The following is a 15306-nucleotide window of genomic DNA, read 5'->3' as shown; positions in this document are numbered from 1 at the left end:
CATTTGTCTTTAATTCCCTCCATTTACAACAGGGAAAACATTTTTATGACCCCTCAAGGTAATTATTACTTGAAAAAGATTAAGAGGAGATCTTCTCATCTATGTCTCACATGAGAAAGGTCACCATGGTGGCCAATAATGATAAATGCACTAACTCCATGCCATTGGACATTATTAACTTAAAAAATTCTCATGTGATGATTTATCATCGTTATAGTGACAACAAGAATCTAACTATCAAGTACTTGAAACCCACAAGGAGGTGTATCATTGTTTTAAATTTAAATCCAAAAAACTAAATTCCTTTTGTAGAATAAAAAAGGCCATTCCACAACTGCTAGTGGGATCACAATGGTGTTTGAAGGATTCTATAGTAGTTAATTATATAATACTAGAGGAAATATGGGTGGAAATAAAAAATAACATAGCCCAATCCTTATAATTTTTTGAACTATGCTTTGCGAGCAATGAGTAAGAATTGTCTAGTGCGGACCAAAAGGAACATGGGAAGGATGTTGCAGAGGTGGAGGATCTAATTGAGCATGGGGTTCAATGTTTTGTGCATATGTCAGATTCAAAGGACCATCGTGTGGATTGGCATTGTCTGCTTTCTAAGATTATTGTGGAAGGATGATCCCATGATGGGGGCGGGACCTTCTTAGGTTCTTCTATGCTCTAAAAGATGTCAATGAGGTCACAAATGGTAGTGGGTCGAAGGGGGAATATTCCAATAGGATATCCATAGGGAGAGAAGGATCCTTGAGAAAACACAATTGAAGAAAAGGAATTATATCCAAAATGAGAGGATGAGCCAACATTAAATCAAGGGGGCATCCTAATTCCTCATAACCACAATCCAAGCTAGGGAGAGGAAGTAGCACTTCAAGCAAGACTTCAGGGGGGGAACTCACACACCCAACAGGAGGAGAAATTACATTATGATTCAAGGCCAGAAGGACGGAATCTCCACAACTAGAACCTAACAAAGCCAAGTCATAATTAACTTCCTTTACCAACAAATTCAACTTTGAAAGCTTCAAAATTGGCTTTAAAACCTCTAAATTTGAGGTAGAAGATGCTTGGATCTTATCTTTAGCCTTGAGAGGTGGATCTTTGGATTTCCCAAAAGGGAACTTATTGGAAAGGTGGTATTCCAACAAATAAAGCTAGTAGAAGTGGGCAGAATTATTGTATTCGAGTAGCTAGTTCCAAGATCCAAGGTGAGACTTTAATTCAACTAAAAGGAGTAGAGACATACCTGAAACAATACTAACATAAAAGTGTGCATACACCATCTACGGCCATTGTTTAGTGATAGAGTCCAAAAATAAAATGACCAAATGAATTGAACAACCTAGCAATAATCTCTTCATCCCAAAACTCCAAAGGAAGGCCCAAGGGATGGACCTAGGTCGAAATAGCCCCTACTAGATGGGACTCAGGCCTAAAGCCTAGGAATCATTTACATAGGAGAAGTTGTTGTCTGCCATAAAACAAGGATATCTTGTTGGAAGGATCCTTCTCTCCCTAATATAAATAAGGTTTTTCTTTAATTATAGAACAAATAAAATATTATCAATACTTTCTTTACCTTATGTGGTAACATTTAGAGGGTCTTTTCCAACTCCTTCAACATTTAATTGTAAATTATTTCCCAGTAGAATTGTGTTTCTTTATTGATTTACTACATTTATCAAGTTATCAATATAGCCAATCATGTGATGAGTATATCTTGAATCAATAATTCAAACATCATTATTTTGAATATATTTATACACATCTGCTATAAATAATTTATGACTATCATCATCTTCAATATTTACATTAGTTCTATCATACTTCTTTTCTTAATATACTTGGGTATATGAAAGATCATGTGGGTCCAAAATGTGGCAATGGAGAGAAAAACATGTTTTAAACTTTGCCAAACATGACAAATTCCACTTTGACTTTTTGTATGGGTCAACCAAAATTTGAATTTGGTTTGTTAATACCAAACCAAAATAGATATACATTAACATTAGATATCCATAATTAATAGATATCCATTTTGCAAACCAAAATGGATATCCATTAATAACAATTATCTATTATTAACAGATATCCATTTTGCTTAGCCTAAAAAAATACTTTAGTAAAATGGGCATAACTTTTGTGTTTCTTATTCACAATGGTAAGCTTGTCTCAGTGGTGGTGCTCCCCTTGGGCACCCAGACAAACCACTACTCTAAGGCTTACATAGCTAACATTGGTTTGCAGATGGCAGTTAGAGAAAGGATTAACCGTGTTTGGTTGGAGAGTGATTCAATGAATATAATCAAATATATTAATAGACACAAGGAGACAAGATGGACAATCAAGTATTTGATCAAAGATTGTCATGTCATGATTGCCAACCTAGATGGATTTAAAGCTTCTCACACGTATCAGGAAAGAAATTCCCCCGGTGATTATATGGAAAATCTTGGAGTGGATTATGTGGAGGTTAAAAGGTGGACAAAAATGGAAAGTTTCTTGAAAAACCTATGTGAGCTGACTAGAAAGGACCCTGAATTAATCAACCACTCATGACCAGTTCATAATGACAGAATGTTGTTGGGATAATTTTTATTGGTGGAAGTTTTTTATGCCTCCCAATTATTTCTATTCTAGAGGCTTCGCTTATTTCTAGTTAGGATTGTTGCTGTGTGTTCTAGGTGTGGTCTCATGCTCTTTAAGAATTGTGCATTTTATGGGGCGGGACAAGAATAGGATGGAACCCACCTCTTTTGAAAACTGGAAAAGGAATACTCAAGTTTGGAATGAGATTTCAGATGGACGTCTAATGTCGTATATGGAAAGCTTAAAGGGGATTTCGCACAGTGCTAATGAAGAATTTGTGAATGGCTGGGATAATGGTATCCTTAAGGTATATGATGCTGAATTTAGGATTGATGAATATTATATCACTGAAATTACTAGTATGCAGACAGCGGGAATTAAGTTTTATAGAAAATGGAAATCTACTGAAGAAGCTATCTCCACTTTCTTTGACAAGGAGAAGGAGTGGAATAGGGTTCAGAAGATCGCTGGTGGTGGCTACAATCGGAAGGATCTTCAGATGCCTTGGGCCAATGTCGTAGAGGCTATCATGACATACATCACTCTTGATGGCCGGTATGCAAGCATTTTTTCCTCCCACTTTTTCATTTAGAATCACTTCAGGAATAATAGGAAAATTTCTATTATGTTTTATCTTCTATCTTCTTTAAGGAATAGTCTGGAGAAACATGTTGAGAATGTGGATAATCCAATCCTCCATGAGGGCCTTATTCAACTAATTATGGACTATGCCAAGACCCATGAAGTCAAGCTATCCCCTAATTTGAAAACCCATGTTTCTTCTTCCAAATCAGAAGTTTAGGTGGTTTCTGACATGGATTTGGAAGGGGAAGATAGCGGGTTGGCCAAGGACTGGTAGGATCAAGATTTGTCTGATGATGCTTAGTATTGTCTGCCTACTAGTGAGGACCGCATTCAAAATATTACCCCTGGAATTGGTATTAGTAGGTGCAACAAGCACCCTAGGTGGGCCGCTAGCAAATATAAAAATCTACGGACCAAGCCTGCTAACTTTGTCTCCCCCAAGTCTAAGAAGCCCAAATTTGAAAAGGGTGGGGGGGGCAATTTTGATAGTGAACATGAGATTAAGATTGAGATCCCTATTGACATTGATCATGGGAAATAGGGGAGGGTTTTCATTGACCCCGATTTTGATGATTGCATTTCCCTTGTGGTTAGCAGTCACTTGGATTGTCTCTAGAAGATGGGCATGGAAATTAAAGTATTAAAAGAGGGTATAAGGGTATTGTGGATACTTTTATGAACAACCTTGGGCTCAATAAAATGGAGAAAATCCCCCAGTTGACCCACAAAGTTAGTGAGGTGGACAAGATGAAATTGAATCATGAAAGAAGAATATGGAATTTAGAGGTGAGTGTGGAAGAAATCAAAGGAAGTTTGAAAAATATGGCTGAGATCAACAAGGATACCACGAATAATAGTTCAGAAGGCTTGATGAGGGTCAATAATATGATTGTGGATTACAGGGTTGATCCCATTGTCAGTGTGACTTGTTCAGACTCCAAGCAGAAAAAGAAAGTGAAGGGTGCAGGTGATCAGATTCCCCATCCCCATACTATGAAAGGTCCATGTGCCTATACCAGGAGAAAGAACTAGGAGCAAGGAAGCTCCAGATTTATCATGGAGGAGTTGGAGGATATCAACAGAAAAGTCATTCAGAAGAAAAGAATGCAGATCTAGTGCATTCTTATTAGTAGGTTTCTGGTCTTACGCTTTTTGGTGTTTTAGGTTGGTTTATGGGATTGGCCCATTTTGGTTTTTCTTTTTCTATTGGTTATGGTCTTTGATTCTTATTCTATGGATATTGTAAAACTTTTCAGTTTCGGGTCCCTGTAAAACCCATTTACCTTAATCAAAAACTTTTGTGTTTCTTATCTAAATTTCAATATTTTGTAGGTGTTGGAAAGGTGATTTAGAGACTTATCAAATGGATAAGATAATTTTATTATAGTATATACCATAAATTAATTATAATCATTTGAAGTTAATTCTTCATTTTAAAACATTAGATACTCACAAATTTTGCATAAAAAGTCTTTTTTTTTTCCTCCCATATCACCTCCTTTCTTTATCACTTGTTTATATATACTTCTATATATATCAAGTTCATCTATCTCTTCCTTCTCTACTTATCTCACTCCTTTTATCATCACAAATGGACCTTCCCCAAGTTACATCTAACTTTACATATATCTACCTCTTTCTATTTATCTCTCCCCTCTACCTTCTTTTGCCTATACCTATTTATTAAGTTGGTCTCTATCACCTCCTTTCTCTCCCACTCTTGTCCCTCCTATTTATATCTCCCAATAGATAGATCTTCATGTATATCTATATCTCATTATCTCTAAAGCTCTCTTATTCACTCTTCTCCCTCCATTTGTCTTACTCTCTCTATCATTTTCTATCCATATTTATCTCTACCACGGGGGCTTCATTGGCTAGGAAATATTATATCACATGCATTCATATTGGAGGGTTTAATATCCCCAAAATAAGGGTACAATATATTTCCTATTGGTGAAAATAAGGGGGGTTTAAAGTTTGGGTATGAAAAAATACAATATTTGGCAAAAATAGGGGAGCTTTTAATTCAAGTTTTGTATTGGCAAGGGGTGACAAAAAAGGAGTTTAGAGAAATATTTTTTGAAAATAGGGGGATTATTTAGTATGCCATGAACACATGTGCTATAACCTAGGATCACTAAGTGAATCCCCCATCATTTCTACCTCCACCTTCACATTTTTATCTCTTTCCTTATCCATCTCTCTTTCTAAATCTCCCTCTATTAACATATCTCTTCCTCTGTACATGATTAATATATCTCCCCCTCTCTTCCTTTATCACCCTCTCTATGTATCTCCCCCTTTCTCTACCTTTATCTCTTTATTTAATCCACCTCTATATATCTCTATCTCTCTCCCTCCATCCTTCTCTATAACCACTGTATAAGTCTCTATCTCCCCCTCTTTCTCTCTCCCTCTCTCTCTATCTCTATTTATAATCTCTATTTATCTCTTTACCACTCTATCACACTATCTAAATCTCTCTATCTATCCATATTCCTCTTCCTTTTTGTATCTCACTGTATGTACCCCTCTCTATCTGTACCTCTCCGTCTCTTTATCTATATCTATTCATCTCTCTCTCCCTTTAACTTCATTTTTATCTCTATCTTCCTCTCTCCTTTTCTAGCTATAGATATGTTTCCCTCTTTCTTTCAGTCTTTCTCCCTCTCTTTTCATAGACCTTAGTATCTATATCTATATTTGTTTCTCTATCTCTCTCTATTTTTCCTTCTATCTCTCCCTCTCTATATCTCTTCATATCTCTTCACCTTTATATCTCTCCTTATTTGTATCTTTATTTTTATACATCTCCATCTCTCATTCGGTCCTTCTCTATCTCCATCTCCCTCTCTACCTCTATTTTAATCTATATAGTTAACTCTTTTCGTATTAGCAATGGAGCTTGATTATCTTTATCATTTAGATATTTTTGTGTTATCTATATTTGGATCTTAATTATTGATGAGGTGTGTGGAGTATCTTTCCTCTAACTTTTGTTGCTAGGGAGGCAAGGGGAGAGGGAGAGAGAGGTGTGTGAGAGAGAGGGTAACTGGGGGGGAGAGAGAAAAATAGAGAGAGATTTTGGGGTATTTAGGGGTTAGGAGAGAGAGAGAGAGAGTTCCCTCCCCCCATTCCCCAAAATACCCTCCCTCTCTTTGTCTCTCTCTTCACCTCTCCACATCTTTCCCTCTCTCATTTTATTGATACTTTCCTCTCTCCCTCTCCTTATATCCACTAATTACCCCCAACTCTCTCTTGAATTATTTCTTCCCCCCAATTACCCTCTCTTTCACCTCTCTCCCCATATGCCTTAATAGATACTTCCATCTCCCCCCTCTCCCCCTCCCCCTAATTACTCTCTCTTTGTCTCTCTTTTCACCTTTATCCCCATATCTCCTCTCACTTTGTTGATACTTTCCTCTCTCTCCCTCTCCTCCTACACCCTAATTATCTCCAAATCTATCTCTCATTCTATCTTCACCCCAATCACCCTCTCTCTAACCTCTCTCCCCTCTCCCTTTGTTTATACTTCTCTCCCTCTCTCTCTCTCCCCACCCCACTTTGTTGATACATGCCCCTCTCCCCCTCTCCTCCTCTCCTCCTAACACCTAATTACCTCTCTTTGTCTCTCTCATTCTCTTATGCTCCAAATCACCCTATCCCTCTCACCTCTCTCCTCCTCTCTCTTTGTTGATACTTCATTTTGTCCCCTCCTCCTTCTCTCTAAATTTTGTTGCTATAGATGGGATGGCTATGTACAGAGACAAGTATAGATCTTAGGGAGCTAGAGTGAGATAGATGAGGGATTGATTAAGACATAGAAAGATATGTGAAAATCTTAAGAGAGATAATGAATGAGGGATTCAATGAGAGTTAGAGAGATAGCTCTAAAGAGATATGTATAAATATGGACAAAAATAGAGGGAGGAAGAAACAAATAGGTAGAGTGATAGGTTTAGATCTTAGAAGAGAGAGATTGAGAATGGATCAAAGAGAGATAACATGGTCAACCAACATTTATTACACTCAATAAAATTGCTAAATTTTCTATTATTAATTACTCATTTAATGTTCAAGTATTTTGTGATGAATGTTACAAAAAAAATAATGAAAGAGGGAATTCATATGAAAAAGTTGTGATCTGAAATCATAACAATGATGTCAGAAAACAAATATGCATTTTTTCTAACATAATTTTAGACAAAACGTAACAAATTGCATTAAAATTATATAACTTAAATTTTTTATTGAAAAGTAATCATTCATTTAAAAAAATGTGGGTTTTCAAGTTTATACTTTGTAAAAAATAAAATAAAAATATATGTAGTGACATCCTAGTTACCTAACTTTTTTTAAGTTATTCAACAATTAAAACAATTCTTGTAAATATAAAAAAAAATATATTTATGTATTTTTAAAATAAATAATTAATTATGAATATAAACAATGTTAAGAATTATATATTTCATGATTTTATATCATTTTAAAATTTAAATAATAAATATCACTTTTAGATAGTTCAAATTGAAAACTTATATTTATCTTTGATGAAATATAACAACTTTAAATTTTATCTAATTTACATTTTAAAATTATTATTATTTTCATATATTTTTAAAAATTACACAATTTTATATAAAAAAACAATATACTTATACCTTTAGAGTTAATAGAAAGGAAAAGGAGTGGGCTAATGTCTAGACTTACTTTTTAATGTTGGGAGCTAGAGGAAGCAAATGAGAATGATGAAAATAATTGTGATGCCTTTCTAGGTGTTATGAGGATTAATTGTTGATTCATTTTTGACAAGCACTCCCTCAAAGAATGATATTAGTTCTACTAATCGTGTTCATTGAAACAAGATGAGTTATCCTACCACACGTCTTCTACTTATTTAGTCTTTTATTTATTTGATTAATTAGGATTGCATAGATGTTTTTAACCAATATCACACTTGTAGTTCCTTTTACAAACAGAAAACAATAGCTTCAAGGGATGTCAATATATGGTTAAGGGGACCATGGCTAATCAAATGACACTTTCAATATAGTTAATTCTTGCTTTCAATATAGTTAATTCTTGTAGTTCCTTTTACGAACAAAAAACAATAGCTTCAAGGGATGTCAATATATGGTTCAGGGGACTATGGCTAATCAAATGACACTTTCAATATAGTTAATTTTAGTTTATGTGATACCTAATAACTATGTCTAGATGTCACTCCTTGTAATACCTAGTTGGTGGCATTGGGAGGTGAATTGGGTGATATCCTCATATTTTAGAGCTTCTTAATGTAGATTTAATTGAATTGGTACTTATGTCGAATTGAGTTCTTGTTGATATCAGGTCTTAATGGAAGCTATGTAATAACTTATGTACTTTTAGACCTCTCTATGTCAATCTTTAATTTTATGCAAAAATTAGGTGGGTTCATAGTTGCGATGTTTGAATATTAAAGGATTCTTAATAGATTCTTTTGTTGTAATCGATTGATAAAAGGAAAAACTAAATTATGTTTTTTTCTAGGTCCCTAGAAAAGAAAAGACTAGTGTTCCTTTGAAGGAATCATGGTACATTTTCTACATCTAAAGTCTTAATGGAAGCAAGGTAGGACTCACTCAAAAGGAACAATAGCTAGAGAGTGGAGAGAAGGTTGTAGTAGAAAGAGTTACTAATAGTTTAGAAAGCTATATTTTGTAGAAAACATCATAAGAAATAGGTGTAGAATGTTATAAACTACATACCTGGCAAGTGGCCTTGGCTATCTTAAACTCTTGCTTCATGATAGCAAGACTAGAAGCACAAACACTATTGGCTACATTGGAACGGTGAGGAGTTGCAGGTGTTATCATTGGCATAAGATCAATTTTGGGCACTGCATCATTTTTATTGTTGTGTACTGGATCCCACTTCCACTCTCCACCAAAATGTGGAGTGATTGAAACATTCTCATTTGAAATTTTTACAGGACTTGGCCATGTCCAATCACTATAAAGTGCGAAGAACTTCCATAGCAACCGACACTGGCATCTGGATTATGAAGGCAGACAAGGCAAAGCAATAAAGCCAAATTTATTCCTCCTAAAATCCCTGAAGCCTCCAATGCATATAACCAAGTGAGAATTTATTCGAAGGTTAACAATTCTGCAGATACCATTACTATGAAAGTGTGGATGATAAATAGCTTTCCAATATGGATCATACTAAAATGGACAGATTTTGTTACTTACATTTGAATAGATATTACGATTTCTCGCCCATAATTTTAGAGAGTGTAATGCAATACGAAAGTTCTGGAACAATTAAAGATATAGTGAGCATTAGTTTTCATGTAATAAACAAAAAGACTACTTTTAAAATTAACTTTATATATTTTTAATCGATGTTTCAGATGAACTAATCTATCATTAGTAATTCAATGGCAGAGCCGAGGAACTCTATATCCTATAAAAACTTTTTAAACTATTGCTTATACCTCCATGTTTTGGTTCATTATTTGTTTAATCTTTTCTGTGTTTCTGTATCCATTGATACTTAGCATTGCTTTCTTATCCAAAATGTTCTCAATCATCAATGAATTTATATTCAAAACATCCATGTCCTAGACAAAAGAATTATCATATATTAGTACAATGTCATTCCTGCACCTACGCTATATCAAACTCAAAAGTAATAGTAATGAGTATTTGTTACCTGTGGAATGGTATGAAGACCAACGCTGGCATAGACCATATCAATAGCTACTTCATTGAATTTGAACTTCATAATTGTTACATATGCATGTGGAATCTTCTGAATTTGTGAGAGGTTAGGCATCTCTGCCAGAATTTTCTGCAGATTTTCAAAGAAATCCAACTTCATTAAATTCCATTTTGTTGTCAATACAAAAGTCATATGTTCTAGAATATCTCTAAAATAAATGAACGAAAAGATATGTATTTGGATATTTATGAATAAAGCAAGCTTAAACAGTATATTTTAAGTTTTGATGTGTTTGAGTGGTTTATCTGAAATCACATTACCTTCTATAAATGAATCCACCAATTAAATATGATTTCAATCAAACTATCTAAACAAATCAAAACTTAAAATATGCTATTTAAACTAAAATCATTCAATACTGACCTCATGAAAATAATTAGAACCGACGCATAGAACATCATTATCTTATTCAGGTCAATAAACCTTCAACAAAACCAATGATATTTTAACAATTAGCTATAATTCTTCAAAATTTTCAAAGAGAAAAAATGTGTTTTCTGAATGTTCCTGACATGTATTAAACCAGAAAAGCACATGAAACTTTTCATCGAAAACATAGGAACCAACGGGAAATATGCGTGCATTCGGTTCAGCATCACTAATGCCACGGGCAAGGGCAACTTCCTTGATCCATCTTTTTACAATCTTAGAAAGTTGAGCAATAACCTGTGCTCTCTCCACTTTCACGTCCTCTGTTTCCTTAACATTGCAGGAATTGAGAAAGTCATCCAATTGCTTATCCAGGAGTTCGGTGTGAAGCCTTCCATATTTTGTCATTGTGTTGTTAATTCCACAAAATACACACTCAAACTCTTACTTAGAGTTAGAATGCGGCACTAACTCAATATGCTGCCCTAGAGTATTAATGTATTTCACTTCCAATTTTTCTCAATAATTTGTTGCATCTTTATGATGGAAATATGTTAATAATTTTTTTAAAAATAAAAATAAAATATAATATAATAATAAGATAATGAAGGGAGATATTTGGAAGATAAAATATCCTGGAGGAGACAAAAGGGAAATGGTAGTGGAGAAAATGTAAATTTCAAAGAAAATGATGCAAGAAAATATGAACATTCACGATATTTTTTTGAGCCAATCTTTATTGTTTAAGAGGAAATAGCATGAGGTAGGATAAAGCAATAAAAGAAACATAATATATTCCAAAGGCTATATCAAACAAGGGCTACACTAGAGCGTAGTTCCTGCCAAAGCTGGCAGGGTAGTTGTGGAAGAGAAAATTAGGATAGCACAATCTAGATTATAGAAAAATGCTCTGATCAAGCTACTAACACAAAATAGACTGATTGGGGGCTTAGAATAGAGCATGAATTCATGTCTATGTTTTCCATTAATGGCACAAAAGAGAAAACTTAGAAAAGATCAAGAGTATTAAGAGTCAAGCATTACTTGTCCAAAGGTTTTTACAGTGAGCTTGAGATCATCTCAGAGTTAGGCAGATGGAAGCAAAAAGTGATTAGATTGGGAAAAGGATCTCCTGGCAAATGCATTTTGAGAAACCAAATAGTCAATAATAGCTCCTTGGTAGCGTCTATTGGATTTGTCAATCTCCCTCTTCAGCAATCAGACAAAGTTGTAAGCCCAATTCCTCAAAAGAGAGACTCAAAGATGGAAACAAAAGTTGAGATTCCGATCCAAGCTCCTTCAAAGTCCTTGCACCAGTCCTCAAGTATGGCCTCTACTCCTCCCCTAGTTTCTTTAGTGGCTCCGGATCCCCTTATCCTCCTCTCCCCCTCCGCTAGTGCAAGTCTGGGAACCAATATTGCTAGTTAGGTTTTCCCACTCCAAAGCCCTATTCCTCTGGATTCCCCCCCCCACCATGAGCTCTAGTCCTCATCTCATCTTATCCTTGATTGCCAAACTCATTCCCAAAAGGCAGTCAGGAGTCTATTTGGGCAAAAAAAAACACCAGCTTTGAGTAGAGGGGCTTTCAAAATCCTTTCCCACCCTCCACCTAAAGCTACTAGAAGGAAAAGCAGCTCTAGGTCCAATAAGATAAAGGGATCTTCTCGCACAGCCAAATCTGCAAAATCCAAAAATATTCACCCTACGAAAGCATTGCTTGAGGAAGAGATTATTGAAGAGGATCTCAAAGCAGACTTCGAGGCCAACACAGACTTTTCCCATTTAGCGGGAGAAATTTCCCCCTTAATGGATTGTCTCCACCACAAGCCCCTTCTCAACCTATCTTCGGAAATACCCTTCCCCTCCCTTTCATCCTTGCCATTTGAATCAATTGGCCTGGATTTGCCTTTGGACCTGGATGCTCAGAACCTTCTGCAGAATGCCATGCTAGAAGAGGAGGACCAGGAGGCAATTTTAGACACACCCTTGCCAGTTCTCTACTCCCAAATTAAGGAGAAAAGGAAGCTAGGGATTCATTAGAATCAAGAGGGCCTGGGAAAGCTAGATTTTGGCTCTTCCCCTCCCAAGAAGGGGAGAAAATCTTTCATAGAGGTCAGATCCCTGGAAGGAATGGCAGAGAATCAATCCAAACTTTTGGATCTTTGGAAAGTAGGGAAGGGAAATCCCCTTCCTAAACAACAATGAAAATCTTATCTTGTAATGTTAGGGGCCTCAACACCCTTAACAAGTAGAGGGTGATCAAAAGACAGATTCTTTTGGTCAATGCAGATATAATCCTACTACAAGAAACTAAATTGGAAGAGAGGCTTGCAATTGCCTTTGGGAATGGGATAAGCTCATCATTCCAATCTTCTTTGGAGACTACAGTAGCTTCAGAGGGTTCCTCGGGAGGGTTAATAATAATTTAGAAGCCCTCTCAAATTAAAGTTGAAGGAATAGCATCTAATAAGGACTGGATGCTTGTTAAAATTACTCACCTACAATCGAGCACTTCTTTCTTCATAATTAATGTATACGGCCCAATGGCCCCCTCCAAAAAGAGACAGACATGGTCTTCTTTGGATGGAGTATTGGCCACCTTATCTGAGGAACAAGTTGTCATTAGGGGTGATTTTAATGCTATCAAGAATGCATTAGATAAGAGGGGGGGCATCACTCGCCTAAGGAGTGCTCAGCAGGATTTTAATAGTTGGATCGAGAGGAATGGCCTCTTGGAAATAGATTTAAGAGACTCTTACACTTGGACCAACAAGAGGAAAGGCTTTAGTAATATAGAAAAAAAAATAGACAGATTCTTCTGGCACAGGGATTTTTCTATCTTTCCCTTCACACCACTTTGCAATGTTCTCTCATGTTCAGGCTCGGACCACTATCCCATTCTGCTCACTTTAAAAGGCACCGAGGGATCAACTAGGACCCCCTTTAGATTCAAAAATATGTGGACGAAAGAGCCAAACTTTTTGATATTGATTGAAAAATGGTGGAAGGAAGAGTCCTTTGAGGGCTCAAAACTCTTTTGCTTCATAGCAAAACTAAAATTAATCAAACAAAAACTGCTTCAATGGAATTCCAAGCACTTAAAAAACTTCTTCTCGACAAAAAGACACATAGAAGAGCAATTAGAAGCCCTAAACGACATGATTATCAAAATGGCTATGGATCAAGAATCTTTCCAGAAGGAAAGATCCCTCCTTCTAGATTACGAGGATATCCTCTCCAAGGAAGAAATCTTTTGGAAACAAAAATCAAGGGAGAATTGGCTCAAGATTGGAGATAAAAATACTAAGTTTTTTCACAATGTTACTAAAATCAGAAGAAGCAAGAATTGGATATCTAAACTACAAATTAGAGATAACCAATCTTCTAAGGACCCAGAGATCATAAAAGAGGAGATTATCTCCTACTATTCCAATCTTCTGAATAATAGTGAAGGATCTCATCTTCAAGATCAAAAGAAGCTATTGTCTGGGATCCCCAAGATCATATCTGAGGAGCAAAATCTGAGTTTAAATGGGAAAATTAAAATGGAAGAAGTTCTTCAAGCCCTAAACCAACTCCCTTTAGGTAAGGCACCAGGGCTGGATGGCTTTCCTTCAGATTTCTTTAAGAAATGCTAGTACATCCTAGGGCAAGAACTCTCAGATGCCTTAGAGTGTTCAAGAAGGTCAGGGAAAATCCTTAAAGAGATTAACAATACTTTTATAGCACTTGTCCCAAAGAAGGAGAAGGTGGAAAATCTGGGAGACTACAGGCCTATTTCACTATGCAATACAGTCTATAAAATCCTCTCAAAAATCATGACCAATAGATTGAAGCCTCTCATGAACAACATCATTTTAGAAGAACAGACAAGGTTTGTCACGGGCCGATCAATTCTCGATGTAGTGATCATAGCACAAGAAGAAATTCATACCCTTCAAAGAACAAATAGGCCAGGTATGTTAATAAAGTTAGACATCAAAAAATCTTATGATAGTGTTGATTGGCGTTTCCTTTGCAAAACACTTCAAGCCTTTGGCTTTGATAAGCATTGGATAAATTGGGTATTTGAGTGCATCTCAACACCCAAATTTTTAATATTAGTCAATGGAAAGCCAGCTGGTTTCTTCTCTTCCTCAAGGGGCATTAGGCAAGGGGACCCCTCTCTCCCTTCTTGTACATAACAATGGGGGAGGCTCTAGGAAGAGCCATAAAAGCTAGTTATGCCAACCAATAGCTAGAAGGAGTCAAAATAAATAAAGACACTGTAGCAACCCATTAGTAGTTTGCAAATGATAATCTCTTATTGGGATCAGCAAAAGTAAAGGAAGACAAACACCTAAACCAGATCTTAGAGATGTATGGAAGGGCTTCAGGCCAACAAAGAAACAAGGACAAAACTAAAGTCTTCTTCTTCTCAATAGCAATTCCACTTCAGACCAGAATTCTCAGAATCTTGAATTGCAAAGAAGGAAGCCTTCCATGTACCTATCTGGGCATCCCAATAGACAGAGGTTTGAGGAACTCCAAACTCTGGGATCCCTTAAAAATTAAAGTTGAAAGTAGTGCAAATGCCTGGAAGGGCAAATGGTTTGCTTGGGCAGGCAGATTAGTCATGATTCAAGTAGTGATCTTGGCTCTACAAACTTATCTTATATCTATTTTATCCCTAACATCTAGTGCCAACACCTACATTATCAAGAAGATGAGGGATTTCTTTTGGCAAAACACTGAAGAGAAGCATAAGATTGCACTAATAGCTTGGGACAAAATTATGAAGCCTAAACCAATGGGTGGCTTAGGCATCAAGGATTTTAGATTACAAAATATAGCTTTGGGGGCCAAACTAGTATGGAAATTTATTAAAAACCCAAATGCATCCTGGGTCAGAATGCTAGCAACAAAGTATCTCTTAAATCAGAATAATTTAAACATCCTTAGATTAGGGTCATTTCCGAAAGGATCAAGAAGATGGAACTTCAT

The 15306-nt window shown here is 36.0% G+C and overlaps 1 protein-coding gene across 1 annotated transcript; it reads right to left on the bottom strand.

Annotated features, from left to right (window-relative positions):
• Positions 1-4389: 4389 nt before the first annotated feature.
• Positions 4390-10731, bottom strand: LOC131874019 (nuclear poly(A) polymerase 2-like). Its single transcript, XM_059217223.1, has 6 exons — positions 10489-10731; positions 9886-10023; positions 9668-9793; positions 9423-9485; positions 8937-9215; positions 4390-4452 (listed from the first exon to the last, which is right to left on the bottom strand). Exons 1-6 carry the CDS (start codon positions 10729-10731, stop codon positions 4390-4392), a joined length of 912 nt encoding a protein of 303 aa, XP_059073206.1.
• Positions 10732-15306: the final 4575 nt, after the last annotated feature.

The sequence above is a fragment of the Cryptomeria japonica genome, chromosome 3 (assembly GCF_030272615.1).
Source record: "Cryptomeria japonica chromosome 3, Sugi_1.0, whole genome shotgun sequence".
In the NCBI taxonomy this organism is placed as follows: Eukaryota; Viridiplantae; Streptophyta; class Pinopsida; order Cupressales; family Cupressaceae; genus Cryptomeria; species Cryptomeria japonica.
Note: the sequence above shows the minus strand (reverse complement) of the source record. Positions and strands in the feature narration are given on the sequence as shown.